General features: G+C 40.4%; 1 protein-coding gene across 7 annotated transcripts in view; it reads left to right on the plus strand.

The window, feature by feature from the left end:
* Positions 1–19,644, plus strand: part of LOC126194626 (ral GTPase-activating protein subunit beta) — a 425,832-nt gene extending 406,188 nt beyond the window's left edge. For 6 of the 7 annotated variants that reach the window (XM_049932779.1, XM_049932783.1, XM_049932785.1 and 3 more), the window contains 2 exons: positions 5,306–5,552; positions 18,949–19,644. In XM_049932779.1, coding sequence (XP_049788736.1) covers positions 5,306–5,552; positions 18,949–19,066 — 365 coding nt within the window. In that variant the 3' untranslated portion in view covers positions 19,067–19,644. The remainder of the gene's footprint in view (positions 1–5,305; positions 5,553–18,948) is intronic. The other variant, XM_049932787.1, reaches the window with a different exon arrangement.
* The last annotated feature ends 4,218 nt before the right edge of the window (positions 19,645–23,862 follow it).

A 23,862-nucleotide genomic window follows, 5' to 3' on the forward strand; every position in this document is an offset into this window, starting at 1 on the left:
TGGCTCCTTTGAAAGATCCTGCGTCCTTGTCCTTTGCAGAAATGTGCTCACTTCTGTCTATTTTCAAAAGCAAACGCATGTGGTAGCCTCTCGTGTTGCCTTTTATCTTTGTCAAAAACAACCACATCAATCCTATCGTGCTTGGGCTGCTGAACTTCACGGTCTCAGTCGAAAGTGTCAATTTGTTACTGACGTTCACAAAGAATCCTATGCCGATTCCATGGTACGGGATGCTATTATCTGGTCGGCGCCTGACAAAGAAGTTCGGCAACATGCCCTTCAGTTGGTAAATCCAACTCTAGATGAAGTCCTATCCATCGCGCAGTCATTTGAAATTTCTCGCGCCGCTGGGGCGCAGATAGAGGTGTGGGATGACATCGGGGAAATACAACCTCTGTGCGCTGTTGACGACACGTACGGTGCGTCCCCACCGGCCGACGTGGCCGCGGTACGCTCCCACGCGCAGCTTCGGCCTAACCGTAAACAACCCTCTAAGAAACTGCAGCAAAACCCCCTGCAACTTCCTTCATGTTCGCGGTGTTTTACGAAACATTCATAGGAGGACTGTCCCCAACGTTGGGCCATGTGTCCCAATTGCAAAAAGAAGGGTCATTGTGTCTGCCGTTTGCAAATCCGACCGCATACATGATGTTCATGACCGTGATGCTGATTCTGCTTCTGTGTTGTCTGTCAATTGCTCTTCTTACCTTTCAGGGAAGTTATTCCTCACTGTCCAAATCCTTGGTCGGGATGTTCGCATGCAGGTGGATACCGGTTCTGCTGCCACTATAATTAATTCTCAGACGTATCTTCAGTTGGGTTCTCCACTCCTATCACCTGTCTCTCGGCAATTACAGACGTACAATAAACAGAAAATTTCTCTCTTGGGACAATTTAATGCTGAGGTATCTTACAAATCCGTCGTTCGCACTGTTCTCATATTTGTGGTCGACCAGAGTAACACAGAGAATCTTTCTGGTTTCGATGCCTTTCGCGTTTTTGGGTTCTCCATAGATGACTGTGTCAATATCATCTGTGATGCTATTCCTTATGCTCAATTGGATTCCTTGTCGACGACATTTTTGTCCCTTTTTTTCTCCTGGGTTAGGCCGCGCTAACGACTTTGAAGCTCATATCATGCTCAAACCCACTGCTCGGTCTAAGTTTTTTCGGGCTCAGCCCATTCCTGTGGCCCTTCTTGATCGGGTAAAAAGGGAGCTGGATCGTCTCACTACTTCAGGGGTCTTGCTTCCTGTCACTTCTAGTGAGTGGTCCTCTCCTGTCGTTGTCATTGCTAAGCCCAAATTCGTCTCTGTGGTGATTTTAAAGCCACTGTAAATGTGCAATGCCTCATCAACACTTACCCTATTTCCCAACCTGAAGAATTGTTCACTAAACTAGCTGGAGGCCAGTATTTTTCTAAAATTGACCTGTCGGAAGCTTATCAACTTCCTCTCGATGCTGCTTCCCGGCAGTTTCTGGCCCTTAACACGCCTTTCGGACTCTATCAATACCAACAATTGCCATTCAGGGTTGCCAGCGCCCCTGCTCTCTTTCAGCGATTCTTGGAACAATTATTGCTCCCTGTCCCTGTGTGTATAAATTATATGGACGACATTGTTGTCACTGTCTCCACCACTGAAGAACATCTTCAGAATCTCCACACACTTTTTCATGTCTTACAGACTGTCAGTCTTAAGTGTAATCTTCAGAAATCACAATTTTTTCAGGCATCTATCATGTACTTGGGGTTTCAACACTCTCGCGATGGTATTTGTCCGCTTCAGCAAATTGTCGCTGCGATCAATGCCCTTCCTCGCCCTACATCTGTTAAGGAACTGCAGGCCTTCTTGGGGGGAAATAGCATACTATCACAAGTTTTTACCGTCTGCTGCTTCGGTGGCTCAGCCGTTGCATCGCCTGTTGCATAAAAACGTGCCTTTTCACTGGTCCACATCATGCGATGCGTCTTCCAGAAATTGAAGACTATACTGAAACAGGCCCCATGCCTGGCTACTTATCGACCTGGCCAACATCTTGTTCTTGCCATGGATGCCTCTCAATACGGGGTTGGTGCATTCCTTGCGCACCATTTTTCAGACGGCTCTGAACAACCCATTGCTTATGCCTCCAAAATACTCATGGATGCCCAACAAAAGTATTCTCAAATTGAAAAAGAAGCTTTGGCCATTATTTATGCTCTTCATAAGTTTGGTGTTTTTTCTCTATGGATCCAAATTTCATCTTGTTACGGATCAAAAACCACTTGTTTCCTTGTTTCATCCATCAATGTCATTTCCCGACAAGGCTGCACACCGCCTCCAGCGTTGGGCTCTTTACTTGTCTCATTTCAATTATGAGATTCATTTCCGGCCGATGGCTCAACATGTGAATGCTGATGCACTGTCTCGCCTTCCCTGGCATTCGATAGAGACGAACTTTTGTGTTTCCATCTGGATGTTGCCGAGCCGTGGGTTGTGGATGGATTCCCCATCACCGGGGACCGGCTGGCAGCTGCTACGGATTCTGATCCTGTATTCAGAAGGGTTGGCCAGATCGTCCGTCCACTAAGACTTCTGACCCATTGCGGAATTACTACGTTTTGCGCTACCGCCTCACGGCTAGGGATGGTGTTATCCTCCTTTCCACCGACAATCCTTCGCCGCGTGTTGTGGTACCTGCGTCTTTGCGTGCTTCAGGTTTGCACCTCCTTCACCAAGGGCACTGGGGTGTGTCTCGTACAAAATCTCTGGCACGCTGTCATGTGTACTGGCCCGGCATTGACTCTGAAATAGCACACATGGTCGCTGCCTGCGGCCCTTGTGTGTCACAGGCCACCACACCGAAGTCATCTTTGTCACCGTGGCCTTTGCCTGAGACGCCCTGGGAGCGCATTCATGCTGACTTCGCGGGACCTTTTTTAGGTACTTATTGGCTCCTCGTAATTGACGCCTACTCTAACTTTCCTTTCATTGTCCGTTGCACGTCGCCTACCACCGTGGCAACCACAAGAGCTCTTTCCCGCATTTTTTCTTTGGAAGGCCTTCCCTCTACTCTTGTTACTGATAATGGTCCGCAATTTGCCTCTTCCGAATTTGCGGATTTTTGTGCTCGTCACGGCGTTATGCATGTCACGGCCCCTCCGTTCCATCCACAATCAAACGGTGAAGCTGAACGACTGGTCCGCACATTTAAGGCTCAGATGCGGAAACTTCTGACTTCTTCTTCTGCTGATGATGCGCTTCTCCAGTTTCTGGCTTCTTACCGTTTCACCCACATGGACGACCACAGCCCGGCTGAGTTCTTACATGGCCGACAGGCCCACACGCTACTTCATCTCCTGTGGCCTTCCACCTCACGGCCGCGGATGCCTTCGCTTGGCCGGTTCACCGCCGACGACCTCGTCTGGGTACGGGGATATGGCAGGCGGCCGAAATGGAGTCCAGGCTGCATCTTACGACACTGTGGGCGACGCCTGTATGAAATCCAGACAGACACGGGAGTTGCAGTGCGTCGTTCAGACCAGCTTCGGCCTCGGGTGCCGGCAACGCCTGTTCTGAATGCCGCTACAGCACTTTCGGCTCTACCTGACATTCGGGATCTTGGCATCACTCATTACTCACAATGCAGCCCTCTAACCGTCATCTCGGTGCCAGTACAAGAACGGACGCCACCAGGAGACGAGCCCATGCAGGAACCGGATGACCATCTTCTGTCGGAGCCAATCTACTTGCCTCCTTCTCCTAGGGACACTGACACATCACCCATGTCTCCTCTTATATCAACTGGATTTGCTGCAATGGGCAGATTGGTGCATGGGGCCCCAGCAGATTCGACCCCTATATCTCCTGTCATCTCGACCCGTTATCATCGGGGACACTTCCGTCGGTGGTCTCGCGGTTCTAGGCGCGCAGTCCGGAACCGTGCGACTGCTACGGTCGCAGGTTCGAATCCTGCCTCAGGCATGGATGTGTGTGATGTCATTAGGTTAGTTAGGTTTAAGTAGTTCTAAGTTCTAGGGGACTAATAACCACAGCAGTTGAGTCCCATAGTGCTCAGAGCCATTTGAACCATTTGACACTTCCGTCCGTACGGGAAGCCTCCTCCTCGAGACTTGATGGCCAGTCAAACAATGCCTATGTACATTAGCAGTCTCCAGGCCACCTCCATCAAGACCAGTGCAAACATTTCAAAGGGAGGAAATGTGTTGTGACTAGCCGATCATTCAAAGTGCCACCGCGCAATTACGCGCATCCTCTACATGCGGCGCTGTCTGCCAGCCATGCAGCAGCCACGCCATCTAAGCGGCCAGCCAGCCAGCAGCCGCTAGACTTGGACTCAGTGTTCATTCAAACGTTACCTTGTTCACATGTCTTGCTTTGTCAACTTGCTCAGAGATAAGTGTTGTTTCGTTTTGAAATATATGTGTTCAACTTGACATTATAACAGGAAAGTTTCACACAAAATTAAATTCAAAGGTTCAAACTTTCACATAATATTGCACTTGATAGGTACAAAAAGAAAGTCTGCAAAATTGACATTCTGTGCTCTCATCTACACTGTTCTTTTCCACCACTCAGAACATATTTGATTTTAACTGACACTTTAAGTATTTTATTGGAGAGATAGAAAGGTACCCATCACCATTGACGTGAAGTTCTTCCTCTAAAAGATCCTCTTGTATGCTAGCAGAACTGTGATCACTGGCTATTGCAAAATAATTGCCATTTTGTGTATTTCTTGATCTGTATTATGTACATCTTCCTCCAGCCACCAACAATTTCATCGAACTTAAGATCATAAGAACTGATGCTTTTCTGTGAACGTGCTTTGTACTTCACTGAAGAAAACATGTTTCTAGTTCACGAGACACAGTCTATGAAACCCCAACATTTGTCAGTAACATGTGTTAACATCAAAAAAAGAAGGTGATAATATGACTGACAATAAAATATTGTAGGTCCGTTGATTTAAGGAGGATAGGGGGATTGTAAAAGCATTCTGCCAAAATTGACCCTGGAGAGCGAGTGCAAAAATCTCATGCGGTATGAGAGATCATACCTCACTAGTTAAGGGTTACAGGTTTTGTTAATTAATATGAATGTTCATTTTTATTTTGAATTTTGAAATAATTTTCAGGATGTCATGTTTTGTGCCTCTCCTGAGCAAAAGTTGAGTTGATTGTTGTTGTATCATAGATTCTTCACTGCTTGTCTTAGTAAAATCATTCTGTAAATGCATCTTTTACTGTTTTTGGCACATAACAATCAGTTATTTATTCACTAACACAAAGTTGTCCTTACAGGTGAACTACTTTCAACAACATATACTGGCCTGGAATCATCGCGTCCTCAGGAAAGGGAGACATTCATAATCTTCCTGCAATCACTAGCAAGCGGATTACTCCGAGTGCACTTACAAGGGCCTATAGGCCGAACCTCCTTAGCTACACCTCTTGTGGATGGTATGGTAGTGAGCAGACGAGTATTGGGTTCCCTGGTCCGACAAACCGCACTAAACATGTGTCGACGCAGGAGACTTGACAACGACAGGTCAGAGCTGATACATATGTAGCTTCATATTTTATGCCACAGAATAAAGCTGTAAAGAATATTAATAATTTTCATTTCATTTTCACATTGTACTAACTGCAACAGAGGAATCATACTATTCCAGAATTTAATTAGTAGTTTGTTCTAATTAATGTAGTGGTCATAGACAACATAGCATTTTTCTCAAGTTCATTTCTGAGCTTTCCTGCTTTTCTTTGTCCATGACTTTTTAAACTAATTGTGATAACAAACCAAAAAATATACACACAAGTCTGGTTTGTAAAGAAAATTGACATTCAGACTGGAACTTGTAAGATGAAAGTGTATGCCATTATCAGATTTGTACTACTAAAATCAGTTATTCAGGATGAAAATCACGGCAAGTTAGTGTGTTAAGGACCTATTGAATGAGATGAACAGTCTACTGAACACAGAATATGGATAGAGGGTAAGCCAAAGAAAGACATAAGTATTAAGAAGCAGTGGGGAAGGGATTAGTGAAAAACTTAGCATCAAAATTTGGGCCAAGCTGTACACAAAGTGAAGAAATTCTGCTACCTTGAAAGCAAAAAACAAAAAAAGAGGATATAAGAAGCTGACTATCACAGACAAAGGAAGCATTCCTCATTAAAAGTTGTCTACCGATATCAATCATAGGTCTTAACTCAAGAAAGAAATTTTTCAGAATGTTGTCCTGGAGTACTGTACCATATGGAAGTGAATCATGCCCTGTATGGAATCCAGAGAAGGAGAATTAAAATACTTGTGATGTGGTGCATGCTCAATTTTAAGTGGCCTGATGAGATAAGAAATTAAGTTCTGTACAGAACTGGTAGGGAAAGGATCTGTGGAGAATACTAACTAGAAGAAGGGATAGGATGATACTCATGGGTCATGTTTTAAAACATAGAAGAAAAATTAATTTGGTAGTAGAGGCAGTTGCCGAGGACAGAAATGTAGGGGAACTCAGAGCATACATACTATAAAGATTTGAGGTTCTGGGGTGTAGATTCCACTGTGAGATGAAGATTGGCAATGGAGATAAAATCGTGGCAAGCAGCATCAAACCTATCATAAGACAGATGAGCATCCCTTGCATCCCCCCCCCCCTCAAAAAAAAAAAAGAAAAAGAAAAAAAAAAGAAAGAGGGGAGAGGGAGAGAGAGAGAGAGAGAGAGACTTGAGTGGATATCAGTGATGCTGCGTCACAAAACAGCACAACACTGTTGATTGACTTATGAAGGAAATTTACAGAATGAAGCTGTGATAACAGTAATGTTACCTCTTTGAAACTATCTTCCATTATCAAGAGGAAAGTATCATATACAATGAAATCAGGACATGTGCATTAATTCAGTTTTTGAAATCGAACTCCATTATTTGGAAACATTCTGGATCACTGCCGTACAAGTGCAAGATTCAATATAAAACAAGGAACCTCTTTCTAGGTTTGTCAGAAACTCGTGCTTTACTTTCATCCACAAAGAGTGAACATTAAATGTGGTACCACTGTTTTTATCTGAATACATCGTTGTAGTTCTGCTTCAACAACAACACAGGTTTTATTGAGCTCAAATTAAGTACAAATAAATCACAGAATGTAACAGATCATGCCTCTCCTTGAACTCAGCAGCAACAAAACTTTGCTAGGTGTACTCCTTTTGGCCATTACATCACTCTGAATAATTTAAATCTTAGTCCTGGAGAAGTAAGTTTGTCCAGCTTGGAAGCACTCAAATATGAATTGCTCTACTGGTGCACGCACACTCCGTCAGTTTGGTCATGGAAGCCACATATAGAGTCGAATGGAGAATGAAGACAGCACTGCATTGTGGAACTAGACATGTCTGTGTGCAAGCCAAATGTCAGTCTGCCACTATAGTGTACCCTTATTGACCTGGCACCAGTGCATGTAATGCACCGTGTTGTGCCTAGTGACTTCAACAGATGTATTTAAATCAGTTGAGGTACCACTACTTTTGGCAGAATGGCAAGAGAGCCTTCCCCTTCGAATTGGCCCATAGGGCCAGAACTGCTGTGACTGATGATGGGATTGAAGGGATAGGTGTGACCTGCTGTGAAGGCTGGGCTGTCGCTCCTGATGCTGCTGCTGGTAGAGCAGCTGCTACCGGATGAGGCACCAGATGCAAGAGGTGGTGGTGGGTCTGGTTTTTGGCTTACTGCTGAGTCTTGATTGGTCTGTGGGTCCGACATCAGACCCAGTGCAGATTGGAGACCAAACCCTCCTGTATATTGTCCAGGCCAACATCTGTAGAGGTTATGAACAATGGCCAGAGAACTGGGAATGCCAGGGGCCCACCACTTGGGATGTTGACTTGGAATAGGACACTACTACTGCTTCTGTTGATCCTGGGAATGTGTTGCTCCACTAGTGTGGCAGATCCAGTGGCATGGCTTGCCCCAGATGGTGCAAACAGAAGTGGCTCTGGTGATGGTGAAGGGTACCAAAACCAGCAAGGGGCCTTGCTGGGCAGTGATGGAGCCTTTTATCCAGCCAGACATATGCCCCACTTAATATAATTGTCTTCTTGTATTTATTTTATTCATAATACACTTATGTAGGGGATTTAAATTCCATATCATATTACATTTTAATATCTGATGTAGCTCTATTCTGAAACATCTGAGAAACGATTTAACACGTTATTCTTCCCAAACAAGTCATTGAAGACAGTAATTGAGCCTCTTACAAAACTGTTTGATTTTGACAAAGAGAAAAATAGAACTTTGTGTGGAATGTGTGAGGAAATCAAATAAGACCAGAGCATTATGATAAAACAAAAGTTGATCCATCTGAAACACTTTTAATTCATAGTGTTTCAGCAGCATTAAGTAAGCAGTAGAAAAACAGATAATTGAAGGTTCTGCTTTCTGGACTGAGATCTTTTTCCCTTTACCTTGTTACTTAAAATTTTTGATGGTTTAAATTAATGACCTAGAGGAATGGAAAAACTGCAATGTGTAAAGCTGTTGAAGACAAATAGCAAACACAATGATGCTCTGCAGTTTTTCCATGAGTTATTAACGGTCTAAAAATTGTAAAATTCAGAAAAGAGGTCCCTGGAAACCTGTAGTAGTTCTGGCAACAACCACAGTAATCAGCTGTCACAAGTTGCACTGTAAAATCTTTCCACCATGGTCTGAGCAAATAATCCAGTTCCAGATTCCCTCAGTTTTAAGACAATAATATGAATTATTGCTGTGTGACAGTACGTCTGTCCCAGTCACCATGCAATGCAGTTTTCAAGTTTCCTATTTCTAGAACATAAAAACTGGGTTGTTTTTGAGGAACAAAGAATCCTTAAGCACATCAACTTTGGAATGTTTCCACTATCAGTCTTCACAAAATTCCTTTCTATTATTACTTAAAAATTGTAAATGCATTTACCATAACCAAATAACTAAACTGTTTGCAGAAAAAATATGGAAATGCACTAGTAAGTTTGGGTAACCCTCCTATAACACATGTATAACTTCATCATACTCCTAACCTGTCACAGCACCAGAACTTCAACCAGTAAGAGAACATTTTCTGTCACATGGCCAATTCTTGACATTTGATGATTTTTTAAGCTTTAATTACATAAATATAACTGATGTTTCTTAAGAATATTTACCAAAAATGCTATTTGAAAGATATAATCATTCAGAATAACAACATTCTGAACCATATTTTGAACATAGGAAAATAGCCTGTAATGTTGCATGCCTTAGTGTATTGAACATGTACATGTTTTGTGACAAGTTATGTATTACCTTTTAAATAAAAATATGTTTAAGATTTTTCTGTTTATTCCACATAGATGAAGACCATTTCACTAGGGATATGTGGAACGTACATTAGCATATTTGTTTTTCTTTTTTATTGTGTATTCTTGTTTTTCTGACATGTTCTATATCCTGGATGATCTTCTCACTATGGAACTATTGGAATGAAAAGTACATCTAACCTAATCTAAAAAGAGGATCAGTGTAGAACCAATAGGAATGGATGTTAAGATTTTTTCCATCTGTGTGTTAAACATTCTGCCATGCTATTAGACACAGGTCAAAATGGAGGTGTGGTAATATACTTAATTCCATTCTGGATGTGAAACATCTGAAAACCCTTGCAAGTAAACTGCAGAGTTCATTGTGCTCCTTCAATAGAAAAAGTAGTTGTGAGGGCCTTAGTGATATTTTTTGTTGTGGCCTGTTGAGTTTTCATTATGATTGGGAAATGAGAATATGCATCTATCAAAATCAACTGCACAGCCCATGGAATTGGCCTGCAAAATCCATATGCACCCGATCTCACAGCTGTGACAGTGATGGCTGCTGCAGCTGACAAGCCCTGTATTTTTGAGCCACTTGCACAATATCCTCATCACATGAGGCCAGTACACATTTCTTCATTCTGAAAATTTCCCCAGTTACTGGTGCAAGAAGTGCAGTAAACAAATGGACAGAATTGCCAGAATTGCTACTCGATACTGGCAGTCATCTTGATTCAACCATAACACACCTCTGGCAACATGAAGGATATGGTGGGGGCAGGGAGGGGGGGGGGGAGACAATGAAGTTTCACAGAAGGCTGCTGAAGGAAGTGCATGTAGTCAGCCAGTTTGTTCGAACTGGCAAACCTGTCTCAAGAATGGATCCTTTTGTATGGGTGCTGCAACGTCTCTGGAAGCTTTGGGAACTGTTCTACCAATTGTTCTAATTATGAGGATTATCTGAAAACTGAGGTTACAAGGCATGTAGCTTTAGCATGGAATGTCCATGGGGAAGTTGGTACCACTGCCATGTAATGGGAGACCAGCTGAAGGAATGAGCATTCCCAACAATCAGTAGCTTGTTGATTAATGTTGTGGTGACTGTTAGAAATGAGCAATCTCATTCCAGCTTCTGCCAAGTGCAAAGTATGTGCTTTAATTTGCTACCTAAGTGTTAAGGGGATGAATGCCAGTGCAATTCATTGCAAGATTATTTCAGTTTGTGAAGGGGATGTAATGTCAAGCAGCTTGTGATGAAATGGGTATGGAATTTCAATTCTGGAAGGATGAAAATTCACTATGAAAGCAGAAGTGGAAGGCCATCTGTTGTGACTGACAATGTGGTGCAGAAAATTGAAGAACATATTCTCTCTGATCATCATTCGACAATTGACAACCTGCATGCATTTTACGAACTGTTGTTCATGAAATCTTAACTGATCAACTAAATTATCGCAAGTTGTGTGCACAGTTGGTGCCCAAGGTGCTTACCGAAGCACACAAAATTAACAGAGTCAGTGCTGCTCATAAATTTCTTGACCATTTTGAGACTGAAGATGAGGCTTTTCTCAGCTCTATAGTGAAAGGAGACGAAACTAGGGCTTATCACCATACTCCAGAGAACAAATGACAATCAATGCAGTGGTGTCATACTCATTCTCCTTCCACCAAAAAATTCAAAACTCAGCAAACAGTGAGGAAAAGCACGGCGTCAGTATTTTGGGACAGAAAAGGGGGTTCTGCTCATTGATTTTTAGGAAATAGGTGAAACAATAAATGCTGCAAGAAGTAGTGAGACCATGAAAAAACTTCCCAGAGCCATACAAAATAAACGTCATGGGATTCAGAGTCTGTCTCCTTCATGACAATACGTGTGCGCATACTGCTCGTGCAATACAAGAGTTGTTGGCTTTGTTTGGTGGGATGTTCTAAGCCACCCCTCTCGCAGCCCCAATCTCTCACCTAGTAATTATCATCTGATCAATAAATTGAGGGAACACCTTCATGGAAAACACTTTTCCGACGACAACAAGGTGAAAATTGAAGTGAAGAACTGACTTAAAAAGACGGCAGGAGATGTCTGTGACACAGGAACCAATAAGCTCATCCCATAGATAACAAAATGTATTGAGGTAAATGGTGATCATGTGGAAAAATAATGCAAGACCTATACTACAATTCATGTACATTTTATTAGAATAAATTAATTTTTTGTACTCAAAAAATTTCTTGTAACCTTACTTTCCAGATTAGCCTTGTGTTTTGCTATGCATTTTCACGTTTTCCTGAGGCAATAGCTGATCCATTAAATTTTGGGTCTGCAGCTGAATGAACTTTATTTCTTCTGATATTTTGGCCATATACCTTTCAGCCATTTTCAAGTGAGCCAACAGACTGAACCTACGGCACTCATTTTGCCCTTTTAAATAGGTGAAGTGCATTATGGTATATGTGAGCAGTCTCTAGGATGACCTTGTACAATTAAATGGAGTTTCCGAACCAAAGTATATTCTCCACAATAGTTAATAAGGCACTATGAATAAAACATCATGTGGACATAAGGAATGAAGAAGAAGACAGAAAAAATTTGAATCCATGGCTTTCCTGCCATATGTGGTGCAAACTGATATAAAAAAAAAGTTTTGTGAGCACAAAGTTAAAGATAGTAGCACTTTCACATTTTGTCAAAAAAGGCATGCTGGTCTGCAGGGTAGGAGTTTGCAAGATCCCCTTCGAGTGCGGCCTTTCATACATCAGGCAGATGACTTGTACAGTTCATGAAAGATGCATGGAACACCCTAAATACACTTAGCTCATGCAATCCAATAAATCAAATGTGGCAGCGCACTGCATTGACACCAGTCACTTTATGTGGTGTGAAATTTTGAAATTTTAATGTACACTTAATCATTTTGGGGCTCAGTTTTGAAGGAAGCAGCTGAAATTCATTTGACAAAGAATTATATTTACAAGAATAGTGGTTTCAGCATGGTAAAATCATGAGATTGAGTGCTTGCTTTTATAAACTCACTAAGATGATGCTACACACAGCTCATAATCATACATCAGTAACCCAGCATGGGTTAGCCATAGACCTAATTATGCATATTCTTTGCCAACAATCACTATCTCTGTCCCCATTTTTATCTGTGGACACCTATGTAGTAATGAAGTGCACTTGTTTAAAAAAGGATGGAATGAGTGCTGTAGCTTCAGTTCATCAGCTTACTTGGAAGATGGCCAAAAGGTGTACCACCAAAATATTAGAAGAAATAAAGTTTATGTGGCTGCTGTGACAAAATGTAATGAAACAGTCTCTTGTTTATCAAATTATTCATTCAGACCTGTGGGAACCTTGAAAGCACATCACATTTGCATGCAAAACTAATGTACGATAACAAATGGGACATTAGTAATTTGGTAAAAAAAAAAAAAAAAAAAAAAAAAAAAAAAGAGCCTGGTGTAACCTCAGAGATGTCTGTTCAGACAACTTTGATTTAGGGCTAACTATGAACAACAATGGCATATGGTATGTGACTAGATGAAATTTGTTGTCACACAGGAAAATGTGGAAAGTCTGGGTATCAAATGCAATTGCCAGTGTCTCCAGTGCACTAGGACACAAACTATCGATTCCCTTGAAGTATCTCTGATCAGTAAAAACAATTTTTTTTTCTGCAGTCGGTAAGCCTTAACACAGTCAGGAAGTCAGTTGCGCATGAATTCCTTCAGCAGCTGCAGGACATGACATTATTACAATACAAATTATCAATTTCCTCATTGATCCATTACTGGTCATAACAACAGACATTTTTAACCATTCTCTGACCCCCAGCATCTTCCTAATGGTCTGGCAAAAGGGTCTCATTAAACTTCTGCACGAAAAGGAATCTACCCAAGAACTTTCTGACTATAAGTTCATTTGCATTCTGTTAGTGTAATCTAAGGCTCTAGAATTCATAGGTCACATTCATCTTACCAATTACGTAACATCAGATAAGCTTCTGGATGAATATCAATCTGATTTCCAGAAAAATAGCACCACAAAGACTGCTCTTGTAAAAGTGACTAGCAAACCAAACAAGCTGTGGACAAACAAGAGGTGACTATTATGTGCATTTTGGATTTCAGCAAAGCTTTCAACAATTTCAGCTTTAATATTCAACTTGCTAAACCCAAAAGTCAAAACTTTTCTACAATCACTGTACAATGATTCTACTTATACCTTTCATCCTGCCAACAGTGTGTAATAATTGGAACAAAGAGACCACAATGGAAGAACATTGTGTCAGGTGCCCCATAAGGATCAGTATAGGGTCCATTACTTTTCTCATTATATGTTAATGATGTGGTGACTATTATCTCCCAGAAAATATCATTTATAGTTTATATGCTGATGACCTTCAGTTATAACTACATGCAAGCCCAATGTATCTATGCACAGCCATCCAGGTCGTAAGTGCTGACTTAATTGCTTTTTCAGAATGGGCACAGAATATAAATTTGAAACTTAACCCATCTGAAAAGCGAGCTATCCTAGTTGCTCACAAAATATTTATTACTCCTCAATTCAGAGAATCCCTTCCACTCTGGATCCTAAACAGCACAGTAATCGCCTTTCTGTCTTCTGCAGAGAATATGGGGGTACTTCTGGACCATCACTTAGACTGGACTGAACACACAACTGCAGTTTGTAAGTAGGTGTCAGCATCACTTCATTCGCTACAGAAATATAAAAAAGGATTGTGTCTTAAGCTTAAAAAGAAACTCATAGAGGCACTAATAATCCCTATCCGTGATTATCGTGAACCTATTCTCCAAGGTCTTTTGTATGAGAGCTCACATTGGCTGGAACTGGCGATAATTTTATTGATTTATTTATTTCTTGTTCCGTAGATCCAGTTAGTGAGTCAATCACAAGGATATGGAATGTGTCAAATTGTACAGGTTTCAATTTAAACTTAGAATAAATACAAGGGCAATTCAATGCCAAATTGTACATATTTTAAGTAAGACATACTATAAATACAGTAATAGATACCATGTCAGCTAGATAACATAACAACCATTTAACAGAAAAAGGAGTTTCAAATAAAGGTTATAGATAAGAGCACAAAGCTAAATCAGATATTAGGCCTACAAGAGTAAATACAGGTACAGCCAATTTGTTGTTACAAAAAGTGTGCTAATGCTCAAATGCACAATAAAATCAATTTAACTACTTCTAGACGCAATAAGTTTAGTGATGGTATACATTTTCTTTCAGATATTCATCCACAGTATAAAAAGATTTCTCTGTCAGGTAATCTTTGAGAACTTGTTTAAATTTTGGCAGTTCTGTATGAACACATTTGATATGTAGTGGTAGAGCATTGAACAGCTTAATGCTGGAGTAGTAAACTCCTTTTTGTACCAGAGTGAGACGTTTCATGTCGAAATGTAGATTGTTTTTGTTTCTGGTGTTATAGCCATGGAATTTACTGTTGTCTTGGTAGATAGAATAATTTTTTCACACAAAGGTCAGCAAGGAAAAAATATACTGTGAGGCAGTTGTTAGGATACCTATCTTCCGAAACAAGTGCCTGCGAGAGTGTCTTTGATGGACCCCACACATTATTCTGATTGCTTCTTCTTCTCTCTTTTTTTTTTAATGGTGAAATTTTTTGCAAGTGATTGGTTCCCTCAGAATATGACATCAATGAGTGGAAGTAGCCAAAGTAGGCAACCTTAATGGTGTCAACTTCAGCCACTGAAGAAATTACCCGTAACGCAAATGTTGCCGAGCTAAGTTTTTTACATAGATGAAGAATGTGAACTGACCAATTACATTTACTGTCTATGTATCTTCAACTTTCTGTATTGGTTGATCTCTACATTTTATGTTAATTTCATCGAGATTACTTTGTGATGTATGGAACCTCATATAATGAGTTTTATCTGCATTGAGTGAGAGACCATTTGAGGAGAACCAATTTAAGATGTCATTAAAAACAGTATTTGTAGTTTGTTCAAGATCATGCGTGAGTGCAATACATTTGTGATGTACACTGTTCTGACCGCATCACTCCTACCTAGTAACAATTATCATAGCTATGTGCTGCAAAGCATAGAGATTATCATTTTGTGTGTTTGCTGTATTATCTTCTCAATCATTGCACTCAGGATCGAGCGTTGCATAAAAAAACCCTAATTCTGTAAACACTTTGAGGCCATAAATATTTTCCTCTGAGCAGTCTGCCATTATGAAGATAGGAAGAGCTCTGTTTATGGGCTTATGCATAAATCTAGAACTACGAGGACCGTTCAGAAAGTAACCTCCGGTTGATTTAAAAAAATACACCAAGTTAAATAAAAATATTTTAATATATACATCTTACAACTACATCTTTGCACTATTTTTCTACATAGTCTCCATAGCGATTGAGGCACTTATCGTATCTCTTCACAGGCTTTGAAATTCCTTCTGCATAAAAATCACCCGCTTGTGCCTGGAGCCAACCTGTGACCGCATCTTTGAGCTCTTCGTCGTCATCAAACCGCTGTGACCCGAGCCATTTCTTCAAATGCATGAAGAGGTGATAATCACTTGGCGCCAGGTCTGGGCTGTAAGGTGGATGGTTGATAACGTCCCACTTGAAGGACTCAAGAAGGGCAGTTGTTCTGCGAGCAGAGTGAGGACGGGCGTTATCGTGCAAAAAAACGATACCGGAAGTCAGCATACCACGGCGTTTGTTCTGTATAGCCCGTCGTAACTTTTTTATTGTTTCACAGTACACGTCTTGATTAATGGTCGTACCACGTTCCATGAATTCAACCAACAACACCCCTTTGGCATCTCAAAACACCGTTGCCATCAGTTTTCTGGCAGAAAAATCTTGCGAGGCTTTTCTTGGTTTGGTAGGCGAATTTGAATGTGCCCACATCTTTGATTGTTCTTTTGTCTCAGGGTTCACGTACTTAATCCACGTTTCGTCACCGGTCACGATTCTGTTTAACAATGGTTCTCCTTCGTCCTCATAACGTGACAGAAAGTCTAATGCAGAGGCCATTCTTTGAGTTTTGTGGTGGTCGGTAAGAATTTTGGGCACCCATCGTGCACAGAACTTACGGTAACCCAATCTTGCTGTCACTATCTCGTACAAGAGAGTCTTAGAAATCTGTGGAAAACCAGTAGACAACTCCGACATTGAGAAACGTCGATTTTCACGAACTTTTGCATCAACTGTCTGAACGAGTTCGTCAGTCACCAATGATGGTCTACCACTCCTCTCTTCATCATGAACGTTTTCTCGTCCACTTTTAAATAAACGTACCCATTCACAGACAACTCCTTCACTCATAACTCTTGGTCCGTACACGGCACAAAGCTCACGATGAATAGCTGCTGCAGAATATCCTTTGGCTGTAAAAACCCTTATGACAGCACGCACTTCACATTTGGCGGGGTTTTCTATTGCAGCACACATTTCAAACTGCCACAAAAACTAAACTAGCGCAGGTACGACGTTCACTCGACCACGGCTTGATGCCGACTGACCTGTTGAGTGCGTGAACGCACAGATGGCGTCGCTACTCCCCCCACAACCCGCACTGTGACCAATCGGAGGTTACTTTCTGAACCGCCCTCATATCTTCATTTCCAGGCAAGTGACACTAAGTGCCCTTGGAGCTGTTCTGTTTTCTACAAACACATAGTTCTAGAATCTTGTGCCAAAATTGGCTCCTTTGTCTGAACCATCAGTCCTGCCCTTAACAGCCATTAACTCACTGTTAAGTGAACATTTTGCTACAGGAATGCACACAGTGTCTACTCATTTAAAGTTCCTCCAGAACCATAAGGCAACATCAAATAGTTATGCACATTGATCACAGACGTGCAGGGCCTAAAGTAAATTTGTGTGTTCTTGTGGAAAATCATATGCAGAAACATTACTATATGATGTGATGGTCAGATTAGCACTGAACAATGAAGTGCATGTTCAAGCATTAAGACAGTAGGACCCATCGGTAGCTGAAGTTTTGCATGTTGCCAGGGCTTTTGAGATTCCACATATTATATATCAGAATTATCATCGCGACTTGTTAATGTGGCATAACCTAGATTGTCTGATCGTGAAATTCCAAAAATGATGCACAATCCAGGTGGAAGTTGAATAGCCCCCACTGACTTATCGAGAATCAAACCCTGCACCTGCACTCGGCCTTGGCAAAATTTTTTAGGAGTGCCCGTTTATTTACTGTTAGATATAGTTTCCAAAATAATAATGACTCCATCAATAACGTTTTTGCCAAAATCACAAAACAGATGTTTATCATGGCCGGCCATGCCTTCACCAGTCGAATGCTCCAGTACAAATAAACTGCATCAAAGAGTCAAGATTAGCATCATGCCACCATACACTGTTGGAATTCCCATTTTACTTCTTTTTGATACTGGGCTTCCATCTCAACTATTAATGAGCCTACGTATTTCTAATTTGAGTCTTCACCCTTAAAGTCAACAACATTTCTTAAATCTGCTGCTGCTGATTACCCATGTGACCTCACACTGGGAAATGTATCACTCTGCACTGCACTGAGCAACCTCTTAGATGTATGTATAATTCTATTGATTGATCTCAATATAATAGAAGGAAACATTCCACGTGGGGAAAAAATATATCTAAAAACAAAGATGATGTGACTTACTGAACGAAAGCGCTGGCAGGTCGATAGATACACAAACAAACACAAACACACACACAAAATTCAAGCTTTCGCAACAAACTGTTGCCTCATCAGGAAAGAGGGGAAGGAGAGGGAAAGACGTAAGGATGTGGGTTTTAAGGGAGAGGGTAAGGAGTCATTCCAATCCCGGGAGCGGAAAGACTTACCTTAGGGGGAAAAAAGGACAGGTATACACTCGCACACACACACATATCCATCCACACATATACAGACACAAGCAGACATATTGAAATATGTCTGCTTGTGTCTGTATATGTGTGGATGGATATGTGTGTGTGTGCGAGTGTATACCTGTCCTTTTTTCCCCCTAAGGTAAGTCTTTCCGCTCCTGGGATTGGAATGACTCCTTACCCTCTCCCTTAAAACCCACATCCTTTCGTCTTTCCCTCTCCTTCCCCTCTTTCCTGATGAGGCAACAGTTTGTTGCGAAAGCTTGAATTTTGTGTGTGTGTTTGTGTTTGTTTGTGTATCTATCGACCTGCCAGCGCTTTCATTCGGTAAGTCACATCATCTTTGTTTTTAGATCTATTGATTGATCCATTGATATATCCAGCAGGATTACATGATATATTAGTCTGTAAGTGGAGGAAATTAAGATATAGTACTGGCGTGATAAATCTGTACCTGTGACTCAACTGTACATTTGAAGGTGAAGGGAAACTTGGTAATGACCATGTGGAAATACAGACAGTAGTATATTACTGATTTTGTAGACTGTGAATATTTGTGCAACAGTTGTTTACAAAATTTGCAGCAAACCATACAGAAGTAACACTACAGTAACAGTAATTTCAAATACCAAAATACTACTAACAGTGGAATGTCAGTGTTTGGATGATTAAATTATTACACTTAAAGTAACTGATTCACCTAAAGTTTCTCTTTTGTTTTCAGTTATCAACCACCACATGTGCGTCGACGTCTGAAAGTACAAGAAATGGTGCAGAAATATCGTTGTGAAATGACACAGCCAGAATTACTGACATACCTTTTCACAAGTCCTCCAAGTTGAATTGAAAATAACTTGCAGCATCTCTGTGATAGCATTTATTGCCATAATAAAGAATAGAAATTGGAAAAGCATCAACTATGATGTGACGAGTTGTAGGGAAGCAGCAGAGTATGCTGCTTCCCTACAGAGTGACTGATGCATTACCATTCCAGCTATTAATTTAAGTTACAGTGTACATATTATGTATGTATGTATGCCAAATACAATTTTTGTGTGTTATGTGAGGTAGCATGATACAAAAGTAGTAAGGACACGTAAGCAATTTTTTAGTAACTCCTTATTTAATTCCAGTAACAATTATGCAGTATTAGAGCTGTGCTATTGTAAAACAATGGCAGAAACTAGACGTCTGTGGAATGTTCTGTGTATACATTTTACATAAGATTTTTGTACAATAATATTATGAACTGAAATTATGCTAGTGCTAATATAACACACAATATCAGAACCGAATTTTGAGGATTATATACTCTGTGTATATATAAAACAGTACGTAAATTGTTCGTTCTTTGTTTTATGTATCTAAATTTAAAAATTTCCAAACATTATTTTCTTATGTGATCTCACAATTTGTACCATTCCATGTCTTTCATAGTTATTTATATAATTTATTAAACATTTGTAAGTGAATAAAGTTATTAAAAAACTGATAATCGTAATTGGTTAACAATTTTGTGCCAGTGTAAAAGTGAGTACAGAAGAGTGCACATTAACATAGAAATTTTAGTTGTGTGGGTGTCTGGTAGAACATTGGTTTGAACTTCAATTTGATAATCCTTATTTACATTTTCATTGCTTACTACCCACTTCCCATTCCTAAATAATAACTATTTGTCATATATAATAATAGACTTATATTCCACAGGAATGGGAATCAGATCCGTAGCCATCCAAGACATATATAATAATGAACTTATATTCAACAGGAATAAGATTCAGATCCTTAGCCATCCCAATTGAGATCCATGTGTTTTCCCCAATTTGTTCTCAGTGACCTGGAGCATTTCCTTCACTTACATCATAACTGATCCCTTTCCCCATAGAGTAAGAACCCCATCTCTTAACAAACACTGACTTCTACTCCTGTGCCTCTTGCTGTGTTCCTTCTCACTTATTTTCTTGATTCCTCTTAAATCTGAGTAAAGCTCAGTTCACTACAGATATGAATAGAATCTCACTTCAGTGAATGTTTCTTGTGAACTATGGGGAATGTCAATATTATGTCATAATCTCCATCATTCATGAGTGAATACAAAGTTATAATTGACCATCTGCATTACAAAAAAACTGAGATTTATCATCAATATAAAGAAGTAGCCATGGTAGTATTTGTATCTATTCAAGAAAAAAGCAAAACTCATAATAGATGTTCTTGACAAAGTTAGAGTTCTACATGTCGAAATAATTTAAAGAAGAGGAAATACACTGTGTAAAACTTTCAAAACATCAACATTAACTTTCTCAAGAGAGTGTCGGAGGAATTTTCATGCAGAATTCACTCTTCAAAATTTGTGAAAAAAGAGAGAAACTCCAGCTTTTGTTGTTATGTACTTCATTGTGCTTAGAGCTATTCTGGCAGGATAACGTACACTTTTAACGTTTATATGGACTCATGGATTTGATGCAAACATGAAAAGATATCTCAATTTGAAAATACACAGATGTATTTAATAGTCCATTGTACAAACACAATTTTTTAGATTTCAGAGTGCCTCCTGTTCCTGGCACAAGTTTTGATATAAAAATTTCACATTACATGCACAATTTGAAAATTAACCCTAGGAAATCAAACCACTGGTTCACCTGCAACTTCTGTAATTCTTCAGTTCCCACTACAGTACCATTTATGCATTTTTAAAAGTATCATTTCCTCTCGAATTTTTGCAATAATACTAATTCAATATAGAATCAGACTTTCTTTCTATTTTTGAGTGAAATACCCTTGCAATGCAGAATGATCCATTCCAAACCAGAACTTTCTTCTCAGCCTGTACAGATAAATTTCCTTTACTACTTTGCAGTCTTAAATACCAGTTGCTGGATGCCTATATAAGTGCACTCCAGGATTTTCTATCTAGACCTTCGCTTCTGTCATCTCCAACTCTCTTTACTGTAGCATTTCTACTGATGAAGTTTATGTACTGTTGTGAGTTGATTACAAACTCTAATCTACTTTCTCAGCTGAGGCAAAAACGTGTCATCAGGGAGAAAACAATAGCCAGTAAATGGCTACATTTTCTACACGTCTTTTTTTAAGCCAATTCTAAAAATTAGTAAACTACAGAAAAATTTTGTATCCACCCACCACATACAAGATGCACATTTTTAACCATTTCTGAAATGTGACTTTGAGGCTGGGGAGTAAGCGGGATGTTATGTCATGTGAATACTTTCGCTGAAACTGTTGAGGTAGACATGTGAATTGTAATAAGTAGCTTAATTGTAAATATTTGGCAAAAAATGATGTCTATAGAAGCCAAAGCAGAAAAAAAATCTTGGATCATTTTCATGCTAACGCTCACAGAATGCTTTTGAGCTTGCTAAAATTGAGAGTATGGTTTCTCTTGGAAATGTCTCTGAAATGGCACTCTTCATCTTACACATATTCTGAAGCTCAATAATTATAAATTTTGCTTAATTTGTGAGTGTTAAATTTAACTGGAAAGTAGTATCTTGTGGTAATTACTGCATAATAAAGTTGCTAAATACAGCAACGTGAATTAAAAAATTGCGTGAAAGTGTCCTTTTCATGTTTATAGTCTACTATCCCTGCGACTCATTTGCTTTGTAATTGTCCACTCTCCTTGAGTTTCTTTGACTTATGAATATTTTGAAATGTAGACAAATTTATTACTGCTGGGAAAGCGTTTAAACATAACTGAATCTGTCTCTTTTGGTATGTATGAATAAGATACTTCTCTCAGGACATCTGCACATCATACCGGGTGATCAAAAAGTCAGTATAAATTTGAAAACTTAATAAACCATGGAATAATGTAGATAGAGAGGTAAAAATTGACACACATGCTTGGAATGACATGAGGTTTTATTAGGAAAAAAAACAAGGTTCACAAAATGTCCGACAAATGGCAGTGGACAGGAGCTGTAATCAGATGCGCCAGCAGTTGCAGCATGTTGACGTTATCTGTAAAGGCACTTTTAGTGAAGCTGTATTATCAGAATGGGGAACGTGCTAGTTCAGCGTTATGATCCTGTCGCCATAGGAAGGGGATTCGAACGGGTAAAGGTCCGTTCACAAATGCAGCTGTGGCGAGAATGATTTCAAAGTTCGAAGCCATGGGTTGTTTAGACGATAGACCCCGTAGTGGCCGACCAGACACAAGGTGTAATGCTGCTGAGACAGTTCAGGAAGAAATGGAGACAGTAGTGGGTTTGTCTATGCACAGGGAAGTCAGTGCTCGTGCAGTCACACGTCGCACCGGCATTCCATACACTACTGTTTGGTTGGCACTTAGGCGTACCCTCCGCTGCTATCCGTACAAAATCCATCGGCATCATGAACTGTTACCTGGCAATGGCAATTTAGTGAAGCGGAGGACATTTGCAGTGTGGGCATTTCAAAGGATGGCAGAAGTTGACGATTGGTTGAGTAACGTGTTGTGGACCGATGAGGCTCATTTCACACTCCGAGGGTCTGTCAATGCCCACAACTGCAGAATTTGGGCTACCGAAAATCCTAGAACTGTTGTGGAAACTCCATTGCATGACGAGAAAGTCACGGTATGGGTTGGATTTATCACATCTACCGTTATCGGGCCTTTTTTCTTTGCGGAAATGCGCGATTCTGGTTTTGTAACTGCTACCATGGCGGGTGAGAGGTACGCCGATATGTTACAGAATTGCATCATCCCCACCCTGGCTGATAAACACCTGCTGGAACGTACGATGTTTATGCAGGATGGTGCTCAACCCCATATTGCTAGACACATGAAAGATCTCTTGCGTGCATTGTTTGGTGATGATTGTGTGCTCAGCCGCCACTTTCATCATGCTTGGCCTCCCAGGTCCCCAGACTCCAGTCTGTGCGATTATTGGCTTTGGGGTTACCTGAAGTCTCAAGTGTATCGTGATTGACCGACATCTCTGGGGGTGCTGAAAGACAACATCCGACGCCAATGCCTCACCATAACTCTGGACATGCTTTACAGTGCTGTTCACATTATTCCTCGACTACAGCTATTGTTGAGGAATGATCATGGACATATTGAGCATTTCCTGTAAAGAACATCATCTTTGCTTTGTCTTACTTTGTTATGCTAATTATTGCTATTCTGATCAGATGAAGTGCCATCTGTCGGACATTTTTTGAACTTTCGTATTTTTTGGTTCTAATAAAACCCCATCTCATTCCAAGGATGTGTATCAATTTGTACCTCTCTATCTACATTATTTCGTGATTTATTCAGTTTTCAAATTTATACTGACTTTTTGATCACCAGGTACTTAAAATTTCTTGGGTGTTGTCTCTTTGTAAGGCACATCTATACAGTTCATGACTGAATTGATAGTTTTTGTATTCCACATCATGGAATTCCCCCCTCTCCATCCCCCTCCCACTACACACACAGACCATGATGAGGGGGAGAAGGAGTGGGGTGGGGGATGGCTTCTATGCCTCTAAGATACAGAATGCCATATCACATGTGCAACCACATAGGAGTGATATCTCTGGAGAGGGACCACAACTTTTTATTTGTTGGAGGGTACTAGTCTGGACAATTGATTAATCTAGCCTTGTAACATTAGCTAACATGATCATGCTGTGTTGGTATTGT

This window comes from Schistocerca nitens, chromosome 7 (assembly GCF_023898315.1).
Source record: "Schistocerca nitens isolate TAMUIC-IGC-003100 chromosome 7, iqSchNite1.1, whole genome shotgun sequence".
Classification (NCBI taxonomy): Eukaryota; Metazoa; Arthropoda; class Insecta; order Orthoptera; family Acrididae; genus Schistocerca; species Schistocerca nitens.